This window comes from Typopeltis vanoorti, chromosome 6 (genome assembly GCF_054136105.1).
Source record: "Typopeltis vanoorti isolate ZY-2024b chromosome 6, IOZ_Tvanoo_1.0, whole genome shotgun sequence".
Taxonomy (NCBI): domain Eukaryota; kingdom Metazoa; phylum Arthropoda; class Arachnida; order Uropygi; family Thelyphonidae; genus Typopeltis; species Typopeltis vanoorti.
In genome coordinates, this window is record NC_143554.1 from 133,945,099 (window position 1) to 133,972,984 (window position 27,886).

General features: G+C 36.4%; 1 protein-coding gene across 1 annotated transcript in view; it reads left to right on the forward strand.

The window, feature by feature from the left end:
• The window catches only part of Irbp (Inverted repeat-binding protein), a 252,925-nt gene that overhangs the window by 83,454 nt on the left and 141,585 nt on the right, over positions 1–27,886 (forward strand). Inside the window, exon 6 of the mRNA XM_090393723.1 lies at positions 13,676–13,769. Coding sequence (XP_090249849.1) covers positions 13,676–13,769 — 94 coding nt within the window. The remainder of the gene's footprint in view (positions 1–13,675; positions 13,770–27,886) is intronic.

Sequence of the window (27,886 nt, forward strand, 5' to 3'; positions counted from 1 at the left end):
TAGTCTTCAGTTCACATCTGAGAACTGCTCAACTTTTATTCACTTTAAAGTTTTCTTGCATGTCATTCTTTTCGATATGAAATTCAGTTTTATCCTGCTGAAGACTAAATAGTGATCACTTCCAATTTCAAATCCTCTGTACACTGTGGTGTCCTGCATCAGGGAGAAAATGAAAACATCACTATCAACAAAAACATAGTCAATGAGACTTTTCTTAGTCCTTGCCTCTTCTCTCCATGTGAATTTTTGCACATTTTTTATGTTGGAACATGGTGTTAGTAATAACCAGTCTATGTCCTGAGCAGAAATCCAACAGGTATTTGCCAATATTGTTAGCTTTACTCTTTTCTCCAAATTTTCCCAAAACATTTTTGGATGTCTGACAATCACTTCCTACTCTGGTATTTAGATCCCAACAAGGACCAACTTTTTCTTTTTCATTGTGTCAGTAGCTTTCTCTAAAGCCTCAAAAAATTCCTCCACTTCTATCTTAGTAGAGCCTTCTGTGGGACCATAGGCACAAATAAGTCTTATTGTCCAGTAGGCTTGTGTAGGCTGCTCATTTCCATGAAGCACAAAACCTGCTGATGAAGAATGCCTGGAAAGATTTCAGTTTTAGAATGTCTGGATATATTTCCTTTAACTTTGCTCTAAGTCTTGATACAAAACATTTATTTTTGCCTGTCATTGCTGGAGCACCATCAGTTGTCACAGCTATGAGCCTGTTCGTAGGAAGTTGATATTTTTCCAAAATACTCCACATTGGATCATGAATATCTTCCCCTGTAGTGCTTCCATGGATGAGAATCATTTCCAAGAATTCTTCAGTAGTATTCACATTGTTGTTGCAAGTCCGAAAAAACAGATCAACTTAAGCCATGTTGTGAATATCAAAATTTTTGTCAAGTGCAAATGAAAAGCAATGTATGTTTGCGGATATTTCTTGCAACTGGTCGTGCAGATTATCTGCCATTTCGGTTATTCTTTCGATCACAGTATTTCTGGAGAAAGAAATATCACGAAATACTTGCACATATTTGGGAGAGATGTTTTGGGCTGCTTTTATCATATACTCCTTAACCAAGGATCTATCACTAAAAGGTTTGGAATGTTTTGCCATTAAGGAGCTGATATCATAACTGGCTCTCACTGCTGATTCATTGCCTTTCATAATTTTTGAAAATGCTGCTGTAACATTTTCACCCTTTTTGAGGCACTTAGAAGGATTACACCATCCATATCCCAAAAGATAATGGCAAGAACCTCTCTGCTGACGTTTGGGTTCGGAACTTCTTTGGCCGTTAAGAACCTTTTTGTCTCCATTCCACTGACTGTTTGGTATCTGAATCATAGTGATGAAGCCATGTTTCATCAGCAGTCACAAAAATCAGTGACTGCTGATTGCACCTGATTTTTTAAAATGAACCAAAATCCCATGAGATGACAACACATGTTTTCTCTTTTTTCCTGGCATTCAAACAATTTGGGAGCTACTTTGCTGAGAGCTTCTATATGTCCAGATGTTTGTGGTTAATGACCCAGACTCATTCCCTGGATATCCCCCAGAGTCTTTGCAGTGTTTTTGACTGGTATTTGTCTATGATCAAGGATCATGGCATGCACTGCATAGATGTTTTCAGATGTGATCACTGAGGAAGGTCTTCCTGACCGGGGGACATCTGTTGTCTCAGGATGTCCAGTTTTAAATGGGCACTCATCTGGCAACTGTTGAATATGCTGGGGCATGGTTCCCTAAAGTCTCGCACAAAATCTGCTGAATTTCAGTTGTGGACTATTTTTGCAGCATGAAATACTTGATGACATCAAGTTTTCCTGAGTTTCTGAGAGAAAAAAATCCTTTTGCCTATGTCAAAGAATGATTAACTCAAGAGCCAGTCAGAGAAAGGCTTAGAAAAAGTCCGTCATTGACTAGAATCAAACTTAGAATGGTCCTCCTTCAGGTATCCTGGATCTATAGATGCAAATGCTATTTACACAGGGCTACACAGGCCGTAAATCTCATTTATGTGGGCATAATTATTTCCAATGGCCCATACGTGTGTGACCTGCATAAAATCTAAAAAAAAAAAAAGATACAAGCAATATCATTATCTGTCTTCTCAAATGTTGTTGCATTTTATTGAATCCAAATTCACCCATGAGATTGAAGATAACTACAGTCTTTATTATTTATCTTCAGTCACAAGATAATACAACAATGCCATTTGTTGTGGGCAAGTAATTAAGGAGAAAGAAGTAACCGTTAATCAGTTTTGAAAAGCTGGGAAAGGCTGTTCCAAAGAACAGAGGGAGATGGAATGAAAATGATGGGACATTGGTTCAATTTGGAGTTGCTGCATTCAGAGATTGATCAATGGCTGCTTGTGTTCTTACATAATTAAAATGGATGAATGATAGTGGCCAGTTCAGTGTAGGATTGCCCATGAAAGTACATATAAAAAAAAGCAGAATGCTGAAATAGTGCACGTATTAGAAATGGACAAAGTCCTTGGGGGTGGGCTAACCTGTTAAGCAAATTTGCCCCTTCTGTATCAAGTCAGGAATTTTTAGAGAGGTTTTGAGTAGATCATCCCAAATGTGAAACAGCATTCTGAAGTTGGTCTAATTTGAAGAAGTTTTTGAATACTGGAGAGTTTTTGCCAAGATTTTAACAGGCTGAGGAAGATTTTAATGTGCTGTATTTACTTGAATATAACTCGCACTTTTTTTTCCCAAAATTAAAGTTAAAAAATTATGGTTTGAGATGTGCAGATTTTCGGAAACTAAAGTTTTTCAGGAAATATCTAAATTGATATTTATAATTAAATCCTCAGTATTCATTATAATTATAATTGTTCACATTATTTATAAAATGAATGCATTTAAATTTTAATTATCAACGTTATTTATGCAATCGGCTGCTCACCTTCATCACTCAATATATTTGAGTCTTTAGCAACAATGCTACTGTAATTAAATTAAAACAAACAGTTTCGTTATTACATAGGCAAAGTGGATACTAGATCCAACGTAGTCATTATTGCTTGTCCTTTTATCACTTCGGAATCATAAGATCTTTGAGTTTATCATAACTTTGAGTTAAAAACCATTACTGTAACTTGAACGTTTCTCCATATTTCAAGCAAAAATTGCCAGTAATTTACAACACTTGAGATATGTTATGAACAATCCTTCGCAAATGACTAATGAGAAGTGAAAGCAGAGCATGAAACAGACAACAATGGTAGGCCGGCAGAGATAGTGCACCTATGAAGACTTTGTCAATGTCAAAGGCAAGCCGATGAGTGTTTAGTTGAAATGCTGATTCTCTTCAAACAAATTCCAAAATATCTGAAACTGTCATAACTACATTCACTATGCATTTCTTAAAGTTTTAAACTTTTTTCATGTGCAAGGTATATGCAAAACTTTTTAATTCCTTTTTTTGTAAAGTAAAATCAGGAGTGTGAGATATACGTGAGGACGAGTTATATTCTAATAAATACAGTAATACATTTATGCCAGAATAAGCTGAATGCGAAAGTGAGCTCAAGAAGAGAAAATTGATTTGAAAGGATATCGGAACATTATCAAAAGTAAGAGGAGTAAAGTAGGATCTTTGTTCGATTAACAAGACAGGATTATGTTTTAATAGCATTTCAGTTTTACTCAGTTGTCTGCATACCATAAGAATGGTGAGGAGATCATCAGTTAAGACATTGGTTTGACAATCTTATTCATCAGCAACATTATGAATAAGATTTGAAGTATGAAAGAGAAGGCGATTGAATAAAGAGGAAGAGATGTGTGAGTGTATAATGCCTTGGTAATCCAGCATTGATTACTCTGTATCATTGATTACTCTGTACATAGAATATCCTCTGTGGGACAAGTATAACTCATAAGCATACATAATTGTTATAAGACCGTTATCACAGTTAATTCTCTTCTATCACATTTTTTAATTAAGGCTAATTCAGATATTGTATCAAGCATCCCGAGAATCAGACCCAGAGTTCTTCCTAAAACAAAACATTTAGTTCACATATAGCTGCCAGTTAACAATTAGCCTCTTTCTTTCTATTTACGATTTCTAGACACATACTGCAAAACAAAACGAGGGCTTACTTGTTTACAATTTCCTGAGAGGCAAGTTCGATTCCTTAATGATACACATGGATACTTCTATCAGGTCAAATCCTCGCTAGTCTTCCTTCGAATTATGCACTGGAGTTCTGCCGTGGCTATCCGCAGCCTAGAGCGAGCGGGCGGGCGGCAAAAGTACATCAGGCATCGGTGGCGGGAAAAACAACCATCTTTCAACTCCGGAAGGAGCCCTCGTAGATGCTGTGCTAAAGTCCAGGAAAGGTCAGCCACAGGTCGAAAAAAGTCCTGAACCACGTGCTGTATTGCCCTTTTATTCAAATCACAGCTCTTTGTTCTCAATTCGGAACATTCCAGGATTAGCCACAAGCAATGAATGAACCTACGTCATCGCAGGCCGTTTGACCTTACGAACTTTGTGGCGCTCAGCGCTAATCCGACTTATGTCTTTTTAAGCTCTTATTAACATTTCCATAGTGCAGGTGCACTTTTAACAGCATATACATCTTTACAATTCTTTTATTATTGCAACTACATAGTACATTCTTATAATTTATTATTCTAGACAAAAATTTAATTGCAAAATAATTAGCGAAATTTGTTAAACAAAATTTATGTCTCGCAATATTTTACATGCAGGACACACATTAAGTGGATTAATAGGGAAAACATTTATGTAAATAGTGAAGGGCAAATTAGAGGGAAGATCTCTTGCTAGACAAACTTCTTTGGTTGGTGATGTAAAGAAATGGATGGGTAACTATTATGAGATCAGAAGTATGGCAGAGACACTGGTATACCTGCTAACCTCAAATTGGAGAAGCTACTTTAAAAGAAGAATTGAAACATGTTTGTTTAATCAAATAATTGCATTTCAACTTACCTTCTTTTCATCAACAAGTTTCATGAAATTTGGCTTAATATCTGTGCCCAGTGAGCATCTTTATCGTTCTCCATTTATAGAAAACTAACAAACACAGGAAGATTCTTTCATGCTACCTCACACCACCACCCCAAGCCAAAAATAGGCCTAATAAAAATCTTAAGGGATAAAGCATACAACATCCCCAGTACAGAAGAAAAGCAGAAAAAAAAAGCAGAAAGAAGAAATACAATACTTAACACAGATCCTACAACTGAATAGTTTCAAAACTAAGACAATTAAGAAATTTCTCAATACAGCACCTACAAGAAACTTAAATAAGACTTCAAGAACACAGTCACCCTTCCTTATATCAGGAATGTAACAGATAAATTAGCCAAACTTTACAAGTATTACATAAAAAGTGACTTTCCTGCCACTTGTAAAAAATATCAAAATATCTTCATCCTCCAAAACCTCCACATCACCCGATGAAAAAATCAGGGGTTTATATTTACTGTTCCTGTGGCATCTGCTACGTAGGCCAGATGGGGAGATTGGGAGAAATCCGCATGAGCGAACATCAGAAGGACTTACAAAAAAGGAGAGAACATAAGTCTGGCTTGGCATTTCACACAGCTTCTACTCGTCATGATGTACTATGGGACAGAACAAACATGTCCTAGATTGATAAAAACTGTTTCACAAGAAAATTCGAGGCAGAAAATATGATTAAAATTCCTACGCAATGCAACAAAAATTAGGGTTTGATTTTAAATCAAGTTTGGTCAGCATTTATTAAAAATTTACCCAGTTCAGACCTTGGAGAGAGTGAACGTGAACCACAGAACGCGACATCAAATAGCATTGTTTCCAGCTAACACGCATTAACGGTTGTATAGATCTGCCATTCGGTTTTTTTAACGCACTTTCTTGATGTTTATAATACCAGCAAATGAATTAATTTTCGTAATTTCTTGTAGTTTCTACTTTAAACTTTTAGTTCTCTTTACCCCTGAAGATGTTAGGCTGACGACTAACAAAACTTGTCGGGTTTTTTTTATACTTGTTTAGTTTTAAAAACAGTTTTTTAATAAACATTCGGTCACAAAACTAGAATAATTTGATTAATTGTAAATTATTTACCTTTTGAAGAATATCTTTTATTTTTGAATCATAATTCTCCATTAGAGTTTCAGTGATCACAATCAATATTTCTTTTATTAGTTCAGCATCAGAAAATGGCTTCTTTTTTTTTTTTTTTTTTTTTTTTTTTGAGCTACAATCCTAGCTGTGTTATAGCTCACTAACATAAATAGTTCCATCAATAATGAAAATCATTTTAGGCTTCTCTTTTGTTCATAAAGTTATGCTTTGAGGCTGATAATTTCACTCAACTGATTTTTGCTGTGAACTTGGATTTTACTTCAAATTTGCTGTGAAAATTCTTTAAGTTACATAGTTTTTTATCACTAAAGACTTTGTTACACACTGGCTTATTATTTACTTTCATCACTACAAAATTCAACTCTCAACTTTCGTAAGATGTCACTTCATGTTTTTCCAGTCACGTGCCATTCTCTTTTCATAGCAATGCCAGAATCAATGTAATTGTCTTTACTTTTTGAGTTTTCACCATCATCTTCTGAATTCTTTCATTTTCGAATTTTCCACTTACCCATAATATATTATGATCAATTTCCTGCTTAAACTAAGCCAGACTGCTACTACAAAATGTGCTGAGTCATGTTTGAAAAATATATGCTCAAGGCATTGCAGTTGCTGCATATTATCAAATTTGTGATAAAAGAAATAAATGTTAGAAAAAGTTTATTCCTGAACTCCAGAATTAAGAAAATAAGATTTTACCAAAATAAATAAAATAAAATTTTATTTATTTTAAAAGAACATAAAATTTTGAAAATATACAAAAAAAATTCATAATACAAATAAAATAAAATAATCACTTTAATTTTAACTTTTTCCAAATATGCCATTACTCACAATTGTGTTGGCCATGGGATTGCCCACCTTTGCTCTATATCAAGGTCATAATCAGGAAAATATAAGACACAAGCTTTATTTGAGTTGTAAATCAACAGTTAGAATTGAAGGAAGTACAGGAAGATGGTTGATGTTAAATCTGGTGTCAGACAAGGATGTACATTTATCCTCTCTCTTATTCATTATCTATGTGGATTACATTATAAAGGAAATATTAAACCTGATAACAAAATTGGAAATGTTAACTCAGCTGTTTACTTTATGCAGATGATGTTATACTTCTAAATAAATCCAGTACAAGTCGGCAAGATTCTCTGACTAAATTGAATAACTGTTGTAATAGATATGGTATGAAGGTCAGATTAACAAGACAAAGACAATGAATTTAGGCAGAAGCATTGAAAATATCAACTGCATTGTGAATGGAGAACCTATAGAACAAGTAAAACATTTCAGCTACTTAGGCACTATTTTTTGAAGATGGTAAATTAAATATGGAAATAGACAACAGAATCGGGGTGCTTAAGGGTCAAAGCTGTATAACTGAGAGGAGACCTCCACATAGCCTTTAAAGGAATGCGGAGAACCGACCAGGGCTTCTGACCTAATGTCCAATCCTCACCTTCTCGTGGTGCACCCTGTTGGGTATCTACTTTGATACTGAACGAACGAGGATGGGCTGGCAATTTGGGATTTAGCCGACCAAATTGTATTCTTATTGGTTAAACCAAAATAAAAAATGATGGTACAACATGACAAAATTTCATGCCGGCTGGGGCGTCGCCCGGTTAAACAAGGCCCCCGTTGTTTTCGCCAGAGAACCAGGGCGAACAGCGAAAAGTCAGCTACTGGAACAAATCTGAAAACAAACCCCAACTCAACATCACCAGAGTTAAAGATCGGTACTATCAACGTAAGAAGCCTGAATGGCAAAGAAATGGAGCTAGCTGAGGAATTAGATAAGTACCAGATCGACATAATAGGGGTGACTGAAACAAAAAAGACCAAAACTGGTGAGATCTTTCTGAGCAATAAATACAAAATGTTATATTCAGGCAATAACAATCAAGGAAAAGAAGGAGTAGCCATAGTATTCAACACAAAATACGAGGCTAATCTTCTTGAATGGCAGTCAGTCTCAAGTAGAGTAATGTGGGCAAATATGAGAATGGGGAACTGGACAATGAGGCTTATTTGTGCCTATGGTCCCACAGAAGGTTCTACTAAGGTAGAAGTGGAGGAATTTTTTGAGGCTTTAGAAAAAGCAACTGACACAATGAAAAAGGAAAAGTTGGTCCTTGTTGGGGATCTAAATAGTAGAGTAGGAAATGATTGTGAGACATACAAAAATATTTTGGGAAAATTTGGAGAAAAGAGCAAAGCTAATAATAATGGCAAATATCTGTTGGATTTCTGCTCAGGACATGGACTGGTTATTACTAACACCATGTTCCAACATAAAAATGTGCACAAATTCACATGGAGAGAAGAGGCTAGGAATAAGAAAAGTCTCATTGACTATGTTATTGTTGATAGTGATGTTTTCTCCCTGGTGCAGGACACCAGAGTGTACAGAGGATTTGAAATTGGAAGTGATCACTATTTAGTCTTGAGCAGGATAAAATTGAATTTCATATTGAAAAGAATAACATGTAAGAAAGTTTTAAAGCGAATAAAAGTTGAGCAGCTCTCAGATGTAAACTGTAGACTAAAATACAGAAATATTATTGAAAAGAAAATGAAAGAGTTTGAGAACAGGAATCAAACCTTGGAGATTCAGTGGCAAACTCTGAAGGAAACATTGATTGATTCTGCCAGAGAGGCATGTGGTGAGGTTGTGTGCAAAGATAAAAAAATCAGAACTCCCTGGTGGACACAGGAAGTTAAAGAGGCAGTGAAGGAAAAGAAGAAAGCATATCAAAAGTTCCTGGCAAATAAGTCAGCTTTTACTCTTACAGAATACAGAGACAAATGTAAGAAAGCTAAACAGTGTGTAAAACTAGCTAAACAAAAGTCATGGGAGGACTTTGGCAAGAATATAGAAAATAAATATCAAGAAGGTGGCAAAATATTCTGGAGGTTGTTGAAGAAGCTTAGGAATGGAGAAAAGAGTGCTGTAAAAGGAATTAGAGATGATAAAGGTGAAATGAAAACAGGAGAAAAAGATATCCTTGAAGTATGGAGTAAGTACTTTGAAAAACTGCTAAATGAAACAAGCAGTGATGACAGCACAGTGATAAAAAACACTGACCAGGCATGCAGTCAGGAATACATATCCATACTTGAAGTAGAAAAAGCCATCAAAGGCTTGAAATGTGGAAAGGCAGCAGGAGTAGATGATATTCGACCAAAAATGCTGAAATATGGTGGTATAAGAGTCTTACAGTGGCTGCACTGCATAGTTCAGAAAGCCTGGACAGAGGGACGAATTCCCGATGATTGGAGTAGAGCTCTCATAGTACCCATATATAAAAAGGGAAATAAAACTGAATGTGAGAATTACAGAGGTATTTCCCTACTGAGTGTTCCTGGCAAGATCTATGCAAGTATACTTGAGAAACGGTTGAGAAGAATTGTGGAAGAAAAGCTTGGTGAAGAACAAGCTGGATTTAGGCCAAATAGAGGTTGTCAGGATCAGATCTTCACTTTACGACAAATAGTCGAGAAAGCATGGGAATATAACAAAGATCTGTATTTAAGTTTTGTCGATTTGGAAAAGGCATATGACGAGGTGCCAAGAGAGAAGCTATTCAATACGCTGCAGTTATATGGTGTCAATGGGGCATTATATCAAGCAATACTTAGTCTTTATTTGAGTTGTGAGTCAGCAGTTCGAATTGAAGGAAGTACAGGAAGATGGTTTAATGTTAAATCTGGTGTGAGACAAGGATGTACATTATCCCCTCTGTTATTCATTATCTATATGGATCACATTATGAAGGAATGTGGTATTAAACCTGATATCAAAATTGGAGATGTTAATGTCAGCTCTTTGCTTTATGCGGATGATGTTATACTTCTAAATAAATCCGCTACAAGTCTGCAAGATTCTCTGACTAAATTGAATAGCTGTTGTAATAGATATGGTATGAAGGTCAGCAATAAAAAGACAAAGACAATGAAAATAGGCAGAATCATTGAAAATGTCAACTGTGTTGTGAATGGAGAACCTGTGGAACAAGTAAAACATTTCAGCTACTTAGGCACAATTTTTACTGAAGATGGTAAACTAAATATAGAAATAGACAACAGAATCAGCAAAGCTGGTATCGTGGGAAGTCAATTGAATAAATTCATATTGAATAAGAAAGAAATTAGTCGGAACACTAAATTAGCTGTATACAAGACTGTGTTCAAACCAATTTTAACTTATGGATCTGAGAGCTGGGTCAGAAGTAAAACACTTGACCAAAGACTAGAAATCGCAGATATGAGAGTCCTGAGAAAGATTAGAGGCGTGAACAGATGGCATCAATGGCAATATCATATTAAAAATGAGGATATTAGGAAAGAACTTGACATTGTCAGCATCCAGGAATGCGTTAGCAGAGCTAATCTCAGATGGTATGGTCACTTAAATAGAATGGGAGAGGAAAGATTAGCAAAACAAGTGTTCTCTGCCAGGTTGGCAGGAAAACGACCCAGAGGAAGACCAAGATATTTATGTGGATTGATACGGTACAAAGTGCCTTAGACGATAGAAATATAAGATCTGATAATGTTGGAGTCTTGACAAGTGACAGACTGATTTGGAGGAAAATTGTAGATAGGAAGTTAGTAATGATGTAATTTTTTCATGTAGTACTGTCATATCCTGTACACCCCTTGAGGGTACATGGCAGGAATTTGATGATGATGATGATGATGACAACAGAATCAACAAAGCTGATGTGTTAGGAAGTTAACTGAATAAATTTATATGGAATAAGAGAGAAATTAGTCAAAACACTAAATTAGTTATATACAAGACAGTGTTCATAGCAATTTTAATTTGTGGATCTGAGAGCTGGGTTAGAAATAAAAAATCTTGACCAAAGACTAGAGACTGCAGTTATGAGAGTCCTGAGAAAGATTAGGGGCATGAACGGATGGTGTTGTTATCTTAGGATATTAGGAAAGAACTTGGCATTATTAGCACCCAGGAATGTGTTAGCTAGTGGTATGGTCACTTAAGTAGAACGGGAGATGAAAGATTAGCAAAAGAAGTTTTCTCTTCCAGGTTGACAGGAAAAAGACCCAGCGTAAAACCTAGGTATAGGTTTATTGATACAGTAAGAAAGTGCTTTAGAAGACAGAAATATAAGATCTGATAATGTTGGAGTCTTGACAGGTAACAGATTGATTTGGAGGAAAAGTGTAGATAGGAAGTTGGTGGTGATGTAAGTTTTTCATGTAGTACTATATCTTGTATACACCCCTTGAGGGTATATACCAGGAATTTGATGATGACGACACAAGCTACATAATACCACAAATAAATGCACTAACTGTTTTGTTAACCATTTATACTAGCCTTACCTGTAGTATGAAAAAAATTTAAATAAAATTAAATAAATAATTTAATTTAACAATACAAAAAAAAATTATTTTAGGCACATTTACACAGCCTCACTTAGAAATAACATGTTTATCTAAAACTGTGAAGAAAATCTTCAAAAATTATTTTCTGTTAGGGTTCTACATCAGTTACAGATGGGCCTTTGAGAATCTTGGAATTATTAATACGTAATTCTTGTTGAGATTAGGATGATGAATTAGCATCTCATAAGCTTCTTGAATTTTCTTTCAAACAAGATTTTGGTATGGTGTAGGGACTTTAATTCTGTGACAAGTTTGTAGTGCAAGGAAAAGTATTTTGTATTTTATTTGCTGCAATGGAGTAGAGTGGCTTTCTTCCAGTGGCAGGTGTCCAAAGTATGATCAGTGGTTTACAAAATCCTGTGCACCTGCAACTTGCGGGGAAATAAGATGCACAATTCCGTTAAAAAAAGATAAACACAAAACACCACATTAAATTCCTTCACTATGGTAAAACAGGCCTGTCAGGCCATACACTCCAAGCTTGTCAGAGAATTAACTGGAAAGTTAATTTCAAGTCCCTACAGTACACTAAAACCTGGTTTGAAAGAAAATTTGATGTTGTGAGATACTAATTCAACATCCTAATTTCAACAAGAATGATGATTTGATAATTCAACAGTCTGGAAGACTCATCTGCAACAATACTTTAGCATACTTATGTGTAGTGTTATCTAGCTTGTGTCTTACTCATATGTTTTCCTGATGATGACCTAGATATAGAGGTTGAAACATTGTGTTGGCCTAATATGTGGGTTTTTGTCTCCATAAATTCTGTACAGTCATCATAATGTGATTTAATGCATTCACTATCTGTTCAGCCACAATCTGGCAATACATTCCAATCTCTACTACTTTTCATGCAGAAAAACTACTTACCTTTCTTATACAGCTTTCAGGGATGACCTCTTGTTTTCTCCCCTATCTCCATGCATTTTATAAAAAAAATCTCATCCATATTAATCTGGTAATAATTCCTTACCAATATGTCTGTAGTGGTGGAAACAGATATATCTGTTCCCACCACTGCAACCACTCAGGACTTGCTGACCATACTTTGGATACCTGCCACTGGAAGAAAGCAGTGGCAGGTATCCAAAGTATAAATACAAAATACTTTTCCTTGAATTTGCTTTAAGAAACTGCCCTAACCTCAACAAATTTGGTTACATAAAAGTGTCCCAAATTTGAAAAGCACTCATCCTCTATACTTCAACCCAATAGTCAAGGATGCCCAATTTAGCACACTAGAGGGCACTATTTAGGACTTTGGGCCTACTCTTAGTTGATATACTTCAGCTTCATTACTTAGTGTAATGCCTGCATGCAATACTATATTTTGTTCCATGATGGAGGCAATTTGACTTTGCTGAAATATTGGAAGTATTGATTAAATTTATTTTAGTTAATATATTAGTGTACATTGTAATTTCCATAAAAATACAGTTAATATCATTGTCGTGATGCAACATGAAACCATTTGCCCACTTCTGCGGTCGTTTTTGATGCACATCATTCTGCAAACATTCCAGTGTTCCCTTATAATATTCAGAGTTGATTGTAGCGTCTCTGGGTATGAACTCTGCTCTCATTTTCTCCTCCAGATCAAAAAAGTTAATCACTGTAACTTTGACATTGGATTTCAGTTAGCATGCCTTCTGAAAAAGTTCGGATCTTATGTTGTGATCACTCAATTCTGATCGCTGCTTTCCATGTTCATGACAATGATGCAAAACACGGATACAAAAAAAATTATGTTTACAACTAAGTGAGCAAACTGATCAACTTGAAACTCATCATGTGACTGAAATGGTCGTATTCAAAACATGAATATGACCATGCAATGGTTAAAACACAAACATTTAAGCTATTTTGTTTACATTTAAGCCAAAGTAATGCTGGAGCTTTATTGTCCATATATCTTAATAAATTTATATTAGTACAGTTTGGCAGCCTCCTTTATTTATTTACCTTTGTTGTGTAAGATAAAGATCATCTACTTTTTCATTCACTTTAAATTTTTTGATTATGTATGGAGAGCAGGGAGAAGACAGTAAACTGACAGACATTTTACTGTCTTATGTTTAAAACTAACCTTTAATTTCTTTCTTTTTTTTTTTTTATTAGGCAATGCAGAAACTTTTAAAGTTCAGTATGGTCACAGTAGTGATTTTTCTTTATCCGATGCATTTTGGACATGTAGCATGCTATTTAATAGCTGGTGAGTATAGTCTTTCACATTATTTCTCTACTTAGTTCTTTTGTTCTCATAGGAAGGCTTGTATGTTGGTTATACATGCTTACTAAATAACTTAAGGAATTCACAACGTACAATAGAGTTAGTTCTTTTGTACATTCTCCACTTATTTGTACTACTGAATTTACATTTACAGGGTGTTCGGGATAAATTTGACAGTTTCGTAAGGAAAAAGAAAATCTTCTTTGTATCTATTAAATTTAATGAATTGACAAAAAAACATTACAGGCAGAGTTCATTACAATACTATCAACAAGATTTACTCAAAATAACCACCATTAGCATCGATCACAGCTTCAATTCTGCTTCGGAACCTCGAACAAGCTGATGCTACAGTCTCCCTGGGAAGGGCCGCAAAAACTGTTTTAATTTTATCCATTAACTGGGCTTTTGTATTACTGGAAGTGCGATTGGTGTCTTTTTCAACTGCGCCCCATACAAAATAATCCATGGGGTTAAGGTCTGGGGAGTTTGGAGGCCAAACATTTGGACTGGTGAAGTCGTAGAAATTTTCAGACAACCATTTTTGACTTTTCCCAGAGGTGTGGCAAGGGGCTGAATCCTGCTGCCATACATACGGCCTACCATTGGCTACCCTTGTTATCCAGGGCTTGACTACAGTTAGCAACTCCACGAACAAAGCCCGAATTCCAATGCCAGGGTTCTTCAACACCTGTTCCTGCAGATTTGCGAGGAATTCTGCTGTACGAACGCAATCAGATCGTCTGCTAGGGATCTTTCTTCTTGCTACATCCTCGTAGTCACCATTGCAAGTCTCTAGTTCATGCCTGATTGTTTTTACTGTATTCAGGGAGCATTGGGCAGCAGTCGTAATATCCTTATTTTGATGGCGGGCACGAATCATCATGATACAAGTTATTCTCTTCCATGATTCAGGTGGGTTCCAGCTATCCATCCTTTCTGACATCTTGTATATGAATGAACAAGGGTCCAAACTTTTAAATGAAGAGAAGTGTGTGTTAATACATGTAACTTACGGAAAAATATAATTAATTATAAATATGTCAAATTTATCCCGAACACCCTGTATATGTGTTTCCACTTAGCATTGCCCATAGGGGTTAAAGTTAAAATAAGGAACTTTTTTTTCAAGTGTTTGATTCTTAGTTTTTCATGTAGTGAAAGTTAATGAATTGTAAGCAGACAATTTACAGAACTTCAGTTATCATGTAGAAATTGAATAGATGTCTGTGATTGTTTTTAGACGAAAAATGAATTTTGTAGCCTCTTCTTTTGTCTGAGATCATCACCCAGTTTTTTTTTTCAGGTTACACGGTGATTGGCATTCATATTTACGAATTTAGGGATACCAAATGCACACGTTGACATGATTATTTTACTCATTATTAATAAAATAACACTTGACGTTTCGATCCCTGTATTGAGGTCATCATCAGAAGGATACATGTGTATAGGGAACCAAGCTACATGCTCTTGCACTCTATACTGGTAAATTAAATCTAAGCTGTAAATTAATCTTTTTCTTAGCCTGACCTCTAGTGATAATTAAATAAAATAAAATAAAAATTGAAAAAATAAATAAATTTAAAAAATAAAAATTAAACATACAAACTTATTGTTTTAATACTGACCATATGTAATGCGTACAAACATCTTGCATTCTTTGCCTACCAATTTCGCTAGCAAACTGTCTAACTTTTTCAAGGTGTTACGGAAAAGCATAAAAAAACTAGTAAATGCAAATTGAAAGGAACATAAAAAACGTTGTAAACAATCTAGTAGCTAAGGTTACACGTTTGCGTGACAGAGACTATTCATTATCACGCATGCATGTTTGTTGTAAATGTGTAATGTGATTACTGGCTAGCTGTAGTTCAGATGGATTTTGAGAGAGAGGATCAAGTTTTTCCACGAACTGTTCAGAATAGTACCCTGATTTCTGTTGAGGTGTCTGCCGGTTATTAACACTATTGTGGCTTCCTTGAATAAATGATGTCTGTAGTCGTCATCCAAATATGGCAAGGAGCTGTTTTGCCACTCTATCGTGTGGGTGGACATACAGAAGTGATGTGCTAAGCCAGAAGAAATACTTCTGTTGTGGTTTACATCACCAACGTGTTCTTTTTGTCTGGTCTCTAAACTCTGTGAAGTTTGTCCGATGTAGGCAAGACCACAGGAGCAAGGAATGTAATATACTCTTGGATATTTGTAGAATGGCAGCTTATCTTTTGGTGATCCTAAAACCTGTTTGAAGACTACTCTGATGTTGTAGGCTCTTAGTATTCTGGCTATTTGATAAGAAATTGACCTGATGGAAGGGATCACTACAGTAGAAATGTGCTGGGAGTTTGATTCTTCTTGTCTGAGGTTGTCACCGTATAGATATTTTTTGATGATGTTCAGAGGATATCCATTTTGTGATAATGTGTTGGCTATTAGTGAGAGTTCAGTCTGTGTATCCTCCTCTTCTGATATAAACTTTCGGGCTCTATTTTTCAACATGTGGATAATGCTCAGTTTGTGTCCTGTGATGGTTTGAAGTATAATGAAGATATCTTCCAGTGTCTGTAGGCTTTCTGTAAATAGATAATTTGACATTATTTGATTATCTCTTTATCAAGTTGTCTAAAAAATACAGTTGGCTGTGTTTTCTACTTCCAGAGTGAATTTTATCTTGTTATGTATTGAGTTGATTTTATTCACAAACGATTTTAGATTTTCTAAACTGTCTTGCCATATAATGAAAATATCATCTACATATCTCCACCATATAGATGGTCTAGGGGGAGAGAATTTCTTTTTCAAGTTTTTCCATGAAAAGGTCTGCACACGATGGTGATAGCAGGCTTCCCATTGTTAGGCCTTCTAATTGTTGGTATATAATGTTGTTAACCTTGAAGAAATTAGACTTAAGGCAGTGTTTAAACATCTGTGTGATGTGTAGAGGAAAGAGGTCTTGAATGATGTTTATTACCTCTTCTACTGGTACATTGGTGAAAAGGGGAAACAACATCTAGACTGGCTAGCATGTCTGTTGGTGCAATCTTAATGGCTTGGAGTTTATTTACAAAGTGCTGACTATTCTTGATATAGGATTCTGTTGATCTTATTTTATTATTTAATAAGTTTGCAAGATGCTTGGCCAAAAGGTAAGTTGGGGATGACCTTCCATCAACGATTGAACGAAGAGGTATATCCTTTTTATGTATTTTAGATGTCCCATATAGTTTGGAAGTGATGGGATGTGAGGATTTTAGTGTTCTCTTCACTTTTTCTGGCCAAATGTTACAATTTCTGATTAGTCGGTTTGTTTCATTATGATTTTTTATGGTGGGGTCTCTGTCTAGGATCTTATAGGTAGAGTTGTCTGATAGTAATGCGTTTAACTTATCATGATAGTTGGAAGCCCACTATCACCATCTTGTGCAGACCTTTTCATGGAAAAACTTGTAAAAGAAATTCTCTCCACAATCTCCCCTAGACCATCTATATGGTGGTGATATGTAGATGATATTTTCATTATATGGCAAGACAGCTTAGAAAACCTAAAATTGTTTGAATAAATTCAACTCAATACATAACAAGATAAAATTCACTCTGGAAGTAGAAAAAAACAACAGCCAACTGCATTTTTTAGACATCTTGATAAAGAGACGATCAAATAGTGTTAAATTATCTATTTACAGAAAGCCTACAGACACTGGAAGATATCTTCATTATACTTCAAACCATCACAGGACACACAAACTGAGCATTAGCCACGTGTTGAAAAATAGAGCCCAAAATTTTATATCAGAAGAGGAGGATACACAGACTGAACTCTCACTAATAGCCAACACATTATCACAAAATGGATATCCTCCGAAGATCATCAAAAAATATCTATACGGTGATAACCCCCCAGACAAGAAGAATCAAGCTTCCAGCACATTTCTACTGTAGTGATCCCTTTCATCAGGTCAATTTCTTATCAAATAGCCAGAATACTAAGAGCCTACAACATCAGAGTAGTCTTCAAACCAACCACCAGCATCAGACAGGTTTTAGGATCCCCAAAAGATAAGGTGCCATTCTACAAATATCCAGGAGTATATTACATTCCTTGCTCCTGTGGTCTTGCCTACATCGGACAAACTTCACAGAGTTTAGAGACCAGACAAAAAGAACATGTTGGTGATGTAAACCACAACAGAAGTATTTCTGTACGTCTAACCACACGATAGAGTGGCAAAACAGCTCCATGCCATATTTGGATGACGACTACAGACATTTATTCAAGGAAGCCACAATAGTGTTAATAACTGGCAGAAACCTCAACAGAAATCAGGGTGCTATTCTGAACAGTTTGTGGAAAAACCTGATTCTCTCTCTAAATCCATCTGAACTACATCTAGCCAGTAATCACATTATGCTTTTACAACAAACACGCATGCATGATAATGAATAGTCTCTGTCATGCGAACATGTAACCTTAGCTACTAGATTGTTTACAACATTTTTTATGTTCCTTTCAATTTGCATTTACTAGTTTTTTTATGCTTTTCCGTAACACCTTGAAAAAGCTAGACAGTTTGCTAGCGAAACTGGTAGGCAAAGAATGCAAGATGTTTGTACGCATTACATATGGTCAGTATTAAAACAATAAGTTTGTATGTTTAATTTTCAAACGACCAAATATGTTTAATTTAAATAAAAATTAAATAAAAAAATTAAAAAAAAATTAAATAATTAATAAATAAAATAAATAAAAAACCTACAATAAACTCTGCTCAAGTCCTCATGTACTAAGATTCTTCTGGATTTGTACAGTTCAGATTGTTATACTATGATTTTCTTCAGGGCTTGTACAGTTCAAGTTGCTATTGAATGTTAAAGGAGAAAATAAAAAAAAAACACTTTATCAAGTCTTCTTGTAGTGGGATTTTTCTTTCTTTGGCTTGTTCAGGTTGCTATAAAGGTTGCCAATGGGTCCTCCACATTCTTGGAATGGTTAGGCCATCATTTTTGCCATTTGGCCCCACAGCCGCGAAGCACTAAATGCATTCCTTAGCCACCTGAACAAACAACACAAACGTATCCAATTCACCATTGAAATAGAAAAAAACAACTCTCTTCTGTTCCTAGACACACTCGTCACACGTTTTCCCTCAGGCTGTCTCTCCTTCTCAGTCTACCACAAACCTACACACACACACAGGCCAGTACATGCACAAAAATTCTTATCACCACCAACACAAAAAAGTAGGTGTCATTAGCACCCTTAAACACAGAGCTCAAACTATTTGTTCAAATGAACAAGCTCTAAACCAGGAATACAAGATCATCAACCATACATTTATAAAAAAATGGATACAGTAAAAAAACTATTCAACAAGATCCTCCACAGAGATACTAGTAAAAACAAAAAAGATTTCAAGAATGCTATTGCCATACCTTATGTTAGAGTCATTTCCAAAAAAATAGACAGAACACTACACAAATACAACATCTAAACCACCTTTAAACACCTGACAAAATTAAGACACCTACTCAGTTCTTCCAAAGATCCTCTTCCAAACCTAGCCCACCCAGGGGTATACAAAATACAATGCACATGTAACCTACCATACATGGGGAAACAGGGCGAACCATCCCAATTAGGAAGGACAAACACAAACGACACATTAAATACCTCCATTTTGGAAAAACCGGCCTTTCTGACCACACACTCCAAACATACCATAGAATTGATTGAAAAAATACCAAGTCCCTACACCGCACCAAAACCTGGTTCGAGAGGAAATTTAAAGAAGCGTGAAATGCTCAAACATAATCCAAATCTGAACAAAAATGATGGCCTAACCATTCCACGAATGTGGAGCACCCATTTGCAACCTTTATAGCAACCAGAACAAGCCAAAGAAATCAAAATCCCACTACAAGAAGACTTGGTAAAGTTTTTTTTTTTTTTTCCCCCAACATTCAATAGCAGCTTGAACTGTACAAGTCCTGAAGAAAATCATAGTATAACAATCTGAACTGTACAAATCCAGAAGAATCTTAGTACATGAGGACTTTAGCAGAGTTTATTGTAGTTTTTTATTTATTTTATTTACTAATTGTTTAATTTTATTTATTTATTTATTTAATTTTTAATTTTTTGATTAATTTATTTTTTCAATTTTTATTTTATTTTATTTAATTATCGCTAGAGGTCAGGCTAAGAAAAAGATTAATTAACAGCGTAGATTTAATTTACTGGTATAGAGTGCAAGAGCATGTAGCTTGGTTCCCTATACACATGTATCCTTCTGATGATGACCTCAATACAGGGGTCAAAAATGTCAGGTGTTATTTTATTAATAATGAGTAAAATAATCATTTCAACACTTGTGTTTTGCATCATCCAGTTTATTGCAGGCCTTGGAGTGATTTGAAAAAGTTCTTTTGGTCTCTAAAGTAGTTATCAATTATTTGAAATAAAAAATACAAAAAATCCCTAGCTCACCCATAGTACTAATGTACTATAGGTTTTCAAAAATATCACTGTGCATTGAAATTCATCTCCCACTTTAAAGATGTTTACAGACATCCTTGCCAGAATGGGATTTGAACCACCAACCTAGTGGTTGGAGAGCAGGGAGAAGACAGTCAACTGGTAGACATTTTACTGTCTTCTTCCTGCTTTCTCATTTTATATAGTTTGCATCATTCTTCTGATTTTTGATAATATATTCCTTGGTTAGATGTTTTTAAAGGATACTCTGTTTTGAATAATGACACAGAAAAATATAATTTATTAATTCCAGTATATTTCATCCTTGTTACAATTATATTATTAAGGAAAGAAGAGAAGATTAGTTTTACTAGAGTAATTTTAAGTTTCAGTCTCAGAACCTGGTTCACAAGTTTACTGCCGCTACAAGTAACTTGTAGCGACAGTAAACTTGTGAACCAGGTTCTGAGACTGAAACTTAAAACCATCAACTAAATCCATGTCTGAAAGGGACAAATACAGAAAATTTGCCTCCTGCACAAAGTGCAGTCAGACCTAGTCTGTTATCAAGACTGTTGGATATAACCTCTGTTGTTTTGTGTTTTCACATCAGAATCATACCATCATTCCATTACCCATAGATAAGGCTGATCTCCTATCATTTTTCTCCTTGAATATCTATAGACATTCAAGGAGAAAAAGACTTATAGGACAGATGAATGTCATCTGTCCTATAAGTAAACCATAAACTATCATCCCCATTGCTCTCGTCTCAGTTTTTTTAAAAAAAAAAAAATTATGGGGAAAGCCATCAACAGCCAACTTCTTTGACATCTGGAAGTTCTCCAGTTAATTACTGACCACCAGTTTGTATTTCACGTTATGTTTGGTTCACAACAAACCACCTAAAACAATATTACTACCCTTGGACACAATATTTGGAAAAACATGGGTTACTTTTGATATTTCTGGGGTATTTGATTGCATCTGGCATAGGGCCCACCTGCTGAACTACAGTCTTATGGTCTGCCACTTTCCTCTCTGGCTGTTTGTTACACATGTCATTGTGGATGAATTTCTCTCCTGAGATTTCTCCACCAATGCTGGGTATCCCAGAACTCTGTACTTGTATCCACACTCTTCCTCTTATACATATCCTCCTATATATTGGAGGAAAATTATAGTGAAAGTACATACCCTCTCTCTCATTAATACCTGTGGTTCAGGGGCTATACCATCCAAAGTTTTGCTGTACACCCCACTTGCCTTCTTTATTTAGCAGACCTTGTGAGTGTGGTGCTCAGCCATTCAAACTTTCAAGCTCTGTATTATTTCTTGCCAGAAAGGTCTTAGTTTTACTTGTCGAATTGGAATATAAGACATAATTAGTTAATGTGGATTTTACTTAAGTAAATATTTTAATGCCATAAAATTTGAGCAATTTGAATGATTTGAGTAGCGGATACTGAATAGCATATTTCCTAAACTGTCTTTATGATGCAGATATGATAATGATGTGTTTGACATGGTTCCCATACAGATCAACATTTTTCACCGTCGTATCCAGTTCATTCTTGAGTTAGAACAATCGGATTGCCTTTTTAGATCATGTTACTGCATCATCCCGATGGCAGCCTTCGTTTCTCAGTTGTTGTTTTTTTTTTTAAAAAAAAGAAAGTTAAATGATTGTGAAGTTTTCGGAGATGGTCTCAATTGGGAGGATGAATGGCAAATAATGACTTGCAGAGAGAGGGAGATAGATGAGTTGAAAGAGCAGGTGGAATGGCTAGGGAATGAGATGAGAAGTGTGAAAGATGAGATTAGGTGAATGGAAGAGATGAATGCAAGGCGAGTAGGAGTGAGAGAGAGAATTATGGGAATGATAGAAGAGGAGAGAATAGGAACAGTAGAAGAGAGGGAATGAGAGAGTTATGAGAATGGTAGAAGAGGAGAGAATAGGAACAGTAGAAGAGAGGAAATGAGAGAGAGTTATAAGAATGAGATAGAAGAGAAGAGAATAGGACAAGTAGAAGAGAGGGAATGAGAGATATGGGAATGATAGAAGAGGTGAGAATAGAAACAGTAGGAGAGAGGAAATGAGAAGAATGCAAGGGAGCACTGGAACCAGGGATAGAGTGATGTCAGGAAGGCAGGTAAGTAGGGGAACACAGAGAGGAAGTGTTAGAGGAGAGAGTGAGGGATGCATGCGAGCAATCGAGGAACAGGATGGTAAGAGGTGTAATGTGTGGGGACTCAATGATCCGTAGTGTGCAAGATAGGATGTGTGAGAAGTGTTTGACTGGAGGAACGATAGAAAGTGTGGATGAGATGATTGTGATGATAGGAACAAATGACTTGAGAGGTAATGTAAATTGGGAAGTGAGAGATATGAGATTCTTGCTTGAGGTTGTATGAAAGAAGATGCAGAGAGGAAAGATAGTGTGCATGTTGCCAAGGTATGATAGTGACGAGCTGAGCAGAAGAGCAATAATATTGAATAACATAATAGCTAGAATGTGTCAGAAGAGAGGATTGTAATATGTGGATGCTTGGAGGGCGTTTGAGGACAGAAAGGAATTGTATGCAGGAGATTGCTTGCATTTGAATGAGGAAGGACATAGGCATCTGGAGAGATTGCTGTTTTGAATGAGTCAGTGTGTCAATGCAGGGAAACTAGAATGCCCAGGGTGGATGGTAGCAGGGGTGGCCTCTTGTGGGAATGGATACTTGGGAGATGGGGGATGACATCAGGTAACTCTGAGCCCAGTGGAATCTAGAGGGGATAATGCTGGGTATAGAAACAATGGCATTTTTATGCTTTATACTAATGCCAGGAGTATCTGGAATAAAGGAGAGGAATTGGTGACACTAATAGCATTAGCCTGGCCAAAGATTATTGGGATCACTGAGATGTGGTTGACAGAAGAGGATATAACAGGAATAGAAGTAGCAGGGTACAACATTTTTCGGCAGTATAGGAAGGGAAAGCGTGGTGGTGGAGTACTGCTTATGATAAGTGACGACTTATGTCCTCTAAGAGTGGAGGCTTTGGGAGGCAATGACACTAATGATTTTGAAAGCATATGGTGTGAGGTAGAGGTGGGCAAGATAGGATATTTAGTGTGGTGTTGCTACAAACCAAATAGCACAGAGGGTGGGGATCAGGAGATATTTAGACAGTTGAGCTTGGCAAGTGCAAGAAGGGGAGAGGAAGATGCATGTAGCAATAAGGGAATGGAATTTCTAGAATTCTTGAGGGACAAATGTCTTATGCAACATGTAATAAAGGGAACAAGAGTTTTGGATTTGTTCATAGCATTCAGAAGAGTTGATAATAACTGAGATGACATCTCTCCCACCAGTTGGAAAGAGTGACCATGTGGTTTTGACTTGGAAGATGAATAGACATACAGGAGTATCAAAGCAATGGGAACATATGTAGAATTATAAGACAGATGATTATAATAGTCTTAGACATCAACTTGGGGAAGTTTCATGCAGGGAGGAATTGGAAGGTCGGGATATCATTGGTGCTTGGGAAATTGTGAAGGAATAGTTGTTAGCAGCAATAGTAAGATGTATTCCACTAGTGAAGAAGAGGACACAATTTGGTGTAAAGTGGATGACAAACAATATTAAACATGTGAAAGTCTGCATGTGAAAAAGAGGCTATGGAAGAGATATAAGGAGACAGGTGAAGAGCAGATGCATGAAGAATATATAAGAATCAGGCCAGGAGAGTGACTAGTATGGTAAGGAAGGCAAAACTGGAATATAATATGAGAAGAGATTGGCCCTAAGATCCAAAGAAAATCCTAGGGAATTTTTTAGCTATGTGGCCAGTAGGAGGAGAAATGATTGTGGAAGAATGACATTGTGGGATAAAAATGGGAATAGAGTGACTGATGCAGAGGACATAGTGGAATTGTTCAATGAACACTTTATTGTGGTATTTTCCAGGAGGAGGAAATTTTAATACTAGAGAGATAGGGCAGGTTCGAGGTTTAGAGGTGCAGGAGAAGAGTGAGTTCCAAATACTGAGTACTCTGGATATCAGTAAAGCTGTGGGACTGAATGGTATTTCTTCACAAGTTTTGAGAGAATGTGCTAAAGAACTGACAGCTCCTTTGACCTGGCTTTTCAATGAAAGTCTGGCTATGGGAAAGGTGCCCAGGGAATGGAAGGAAGGTAAGATAGTGCCATAGCAGACTGGAAGTGTCTAATTATAGGCCAGTTTGTGTATCATCAGTAGTTGTTAAGATCTTGGAGAAATTAGTTAGGGACAGTATATAGCACTGGGCAAATGAGGGTAATGTTATCTGTGAGAGTCAACATGGATTTGTGAAAGGGGCACTCTTGTTTTAGTAATATGCTAGCCTTTTATAATAAAGTTTCAAGAGCAGTAGGTGAGGGAAAGGCATATACTGCCATTTTCTTGGATTTAGCAAAGCCATTTGACAGGGTGCCACATGATAAGCTGATATTTAAGTGTGGCACATGGGTTTGAATGTCAGGTTGGTCAACTGGATTCAGGATTGACTGTCTGATAGGTATCAGAGAGTTGTGTATGGTGAGGCAGTTTCAAGGAGGCAGAGGGTTACAAGTCTCAGGGTCCCAGGGCTCAGTACTGGGATCTATATTGTTTAACTTTTATATTAATGACATTGTCATTGGATTGCAGTGGGATATTCAGTTGTTTGTGGATGTTGTATACCTGGGAAGGGTTATTAGTAAATAGTAATAAGATGTGGTAGCCCTGGAAGAGGATTTGAATAAGCTAGATAGATGGGCAAATGAATGGGAGTGTCGATTTAATGCAGCAGAATGTAAGGTCTTGAGGTTTGGGACACATCGATGAGATGCTGCATACTGTATTGGAGGAGCTATACTGGAGGAAGTAGGGGGAGACGACGAGATCTAGGGTTGATAATTGATAGAAAACTGAAATTCAGGGGACATATTGCAAAGATGGTGAAGGTAACACAGAGGATTGCTGCAATAATGAGAAGCATGCTGACCTGCAGAGATAAAAGAGTTATAATTCTGTTATATAAGACTCTGATCAGACCACACTTATACTATTGTTCTCAGATTTGGTCCCCAGGATTTGAAAGGGAAAAATTAACTGTGAAAAGGGTACAAAGTCGGATAACAAATATGGTTTCAGGACTGTGCAATGTTAGTTATCAGGATCGACTGAGGGAATGGGAACTGCAGAGTTTGGTGGATAGAAGAAGAGGTGATATGATTGAGACTTTTAAACTGTTGAGAGGTGGTTACAGGGTTGACACTGGGGAGTTCTTTTGCTTGGTTGAACAGCGGGAAGGAGTGATGACAAGGGGCCATCCCTAGAAGTTATGAAAGGAAACTGTGAGCAAGAGGGTGAGGAGTGGTTTCTTTACATGGAAGGTGGTTGGACTGTGGAATGCATTGCCTGATAGAGTGGTGAGAGCGAGTATGGTCAATGAGTTTAAGGAGTGGCATGATAGACTTTGTGTTTCCTAGGAAGGATCTTCCACGATGAGTCTTTTGACTCCATGGAGGCCTGAATAATAATAATAATAAAAACATATACTGGACTTTAACATTTATTCTTTTTCACACCACCATAATTGTCAAAAATCTGGCACTATTAAGATTCTTGTACATCCGAGCACTCACTTACTCTCTCTCTCTCTCTCTCTCTCTCTCTCTCTGCTCTACCGAAGTGGCTTTCTCAAGAAATAAATCACATCAAGTCCACCTTCTTTTTTAATGGCTTTACCAAATCTTATGTCAACAATTGATTATAATATTCCTGTCATCTGCTTCTCATCATGATAGTGATACAAAGGTGGTCCATCGTATTATGTTAAATGCGTCTTGGAAGGTATAGCCAGACCACTTAAATCTGTTGGCCTGTAAGTGTTCAAGTGCAAGTTTTTATCAACAAAATATTTACTTTTCTAAGCTCAGGTGAAGATAAGCTTCTGCCTTTTGTCTGCTCTGGAGTGTATCAAATTCCTTTCTAGTTTGTATTATCGTATTATGGGTAAACAGGTTGATTGCCACCATGCGTCGTGATGAAAATTTAGACTACATCAAGTTATGAGCCAGAACACATTATCGCCACCAGACATCGAATCCTTAGAAAAAAAATTAAGGTTCTCCATAAAAGTAATAATATCTTAGAATGTTTATACAAAAAAAGTTTTGAAACCTTGGACTTAAATTATCCCTCTATGGGAAACAGTTCTTCACAAGTTCCAGAATTAATTTATCTTTTATTTGTTTTTTAATCGTGTTAAAGTTTATTTTTACTAGAACATAAACTAGGATTTTTTTAGACTATAACACTACATTATGTACCTGCAGTTTGCATGTTTTCATTGTTGAATCTGTTGTTTTCTGTTCTAGTTGTTTAATTTAATTTGAAAGTCGCACTGAAGATGTCTTGATACCGAGATGAACATTTTATTCCAATAAAATATTTACATAAGTAAAATCTGTATTAGTTTACTTATTCCTTACCTTTAATAATACTCAGATCACTAGGCAAGATCATATTTCTATTTTCTAGTCTTTCCTGGAACACATCACATCCATAGCTTCCTTCACCTGCAAAGTTTACCTAGTCTAGCCATTATACTGTTACAACTTGAACAGTGCATAAATCTTTAATCCATCAGTAAATCATTTTCATCGAATTAAATAATTTGCATCTCTCAGCACATACAAACCACATGTCTAACGTGCATATAACAATACTCAATGTTCTAAATGTCCCCCTTTTGCCTTCACACACACCCAAAATCTGTGAGATCACACATTAATGGCAGCACTCAAAGTATCCAATGGAAACTCTGCCACTGCTCACTCCAAATCCACCTTCAGACTGGCAATGCTGGGGTGTCGTTTCTTGAAAGAATCAGTCAATCAGATGGTGATATGTGTGGTTGGACACATTCACTTCCAACCACTGTTGTGTGGTCCTTGCCTTGTGTGTAGGGGCGGAGTCCTGTTGGAAGGTCCACTGTCTACCATTAAACAAGGTGTTGTTCGGGGCTGTACCACAGGTTCCAGGATAGTGTCTTGATACATTTTGTGGAGGTTTATGACCCCTTTCTTGCAGAAATGCAAATTGGATACCCCTCCCCCAATACATTGCCACCCACCAAACCATTGCTAATGTGGGATGATGACCTCTCTGAATTCTGGATGCTAATGGCAGATGCTGTGTGACCATCTGGGGCATATACTCGATCATTTTGGTAGTTAAACAACTCTTTAATGGTGAAAATTTCATTTGTGAACAGCATATCTCTGTGTCTGTTGTTTGCATACAGCCAGAGAAGTGCCTCTGATTTTATCACCCTCTGCTGTATAAGTTGAGGTGTTAGAAAGTGTCCAGTGGAATGATGATAGGCTCTTATTCCCCCCCCCCCCAAAGTCATCACTTAGTACACATTTCAATGTTCTCTGTGAAATGTTCATCTCTCACAGCATCACTTTTTCTGCATTCTCACAGGATTACTGCAGAGATGTGCCTTCACAGTTTTTGCATTTTAAAGCAGCATGGTCAGCCTGTTCTTTGGCCATCACATACATCTTCTGTATCATTATAACAGTTAATAGTCTGATATAC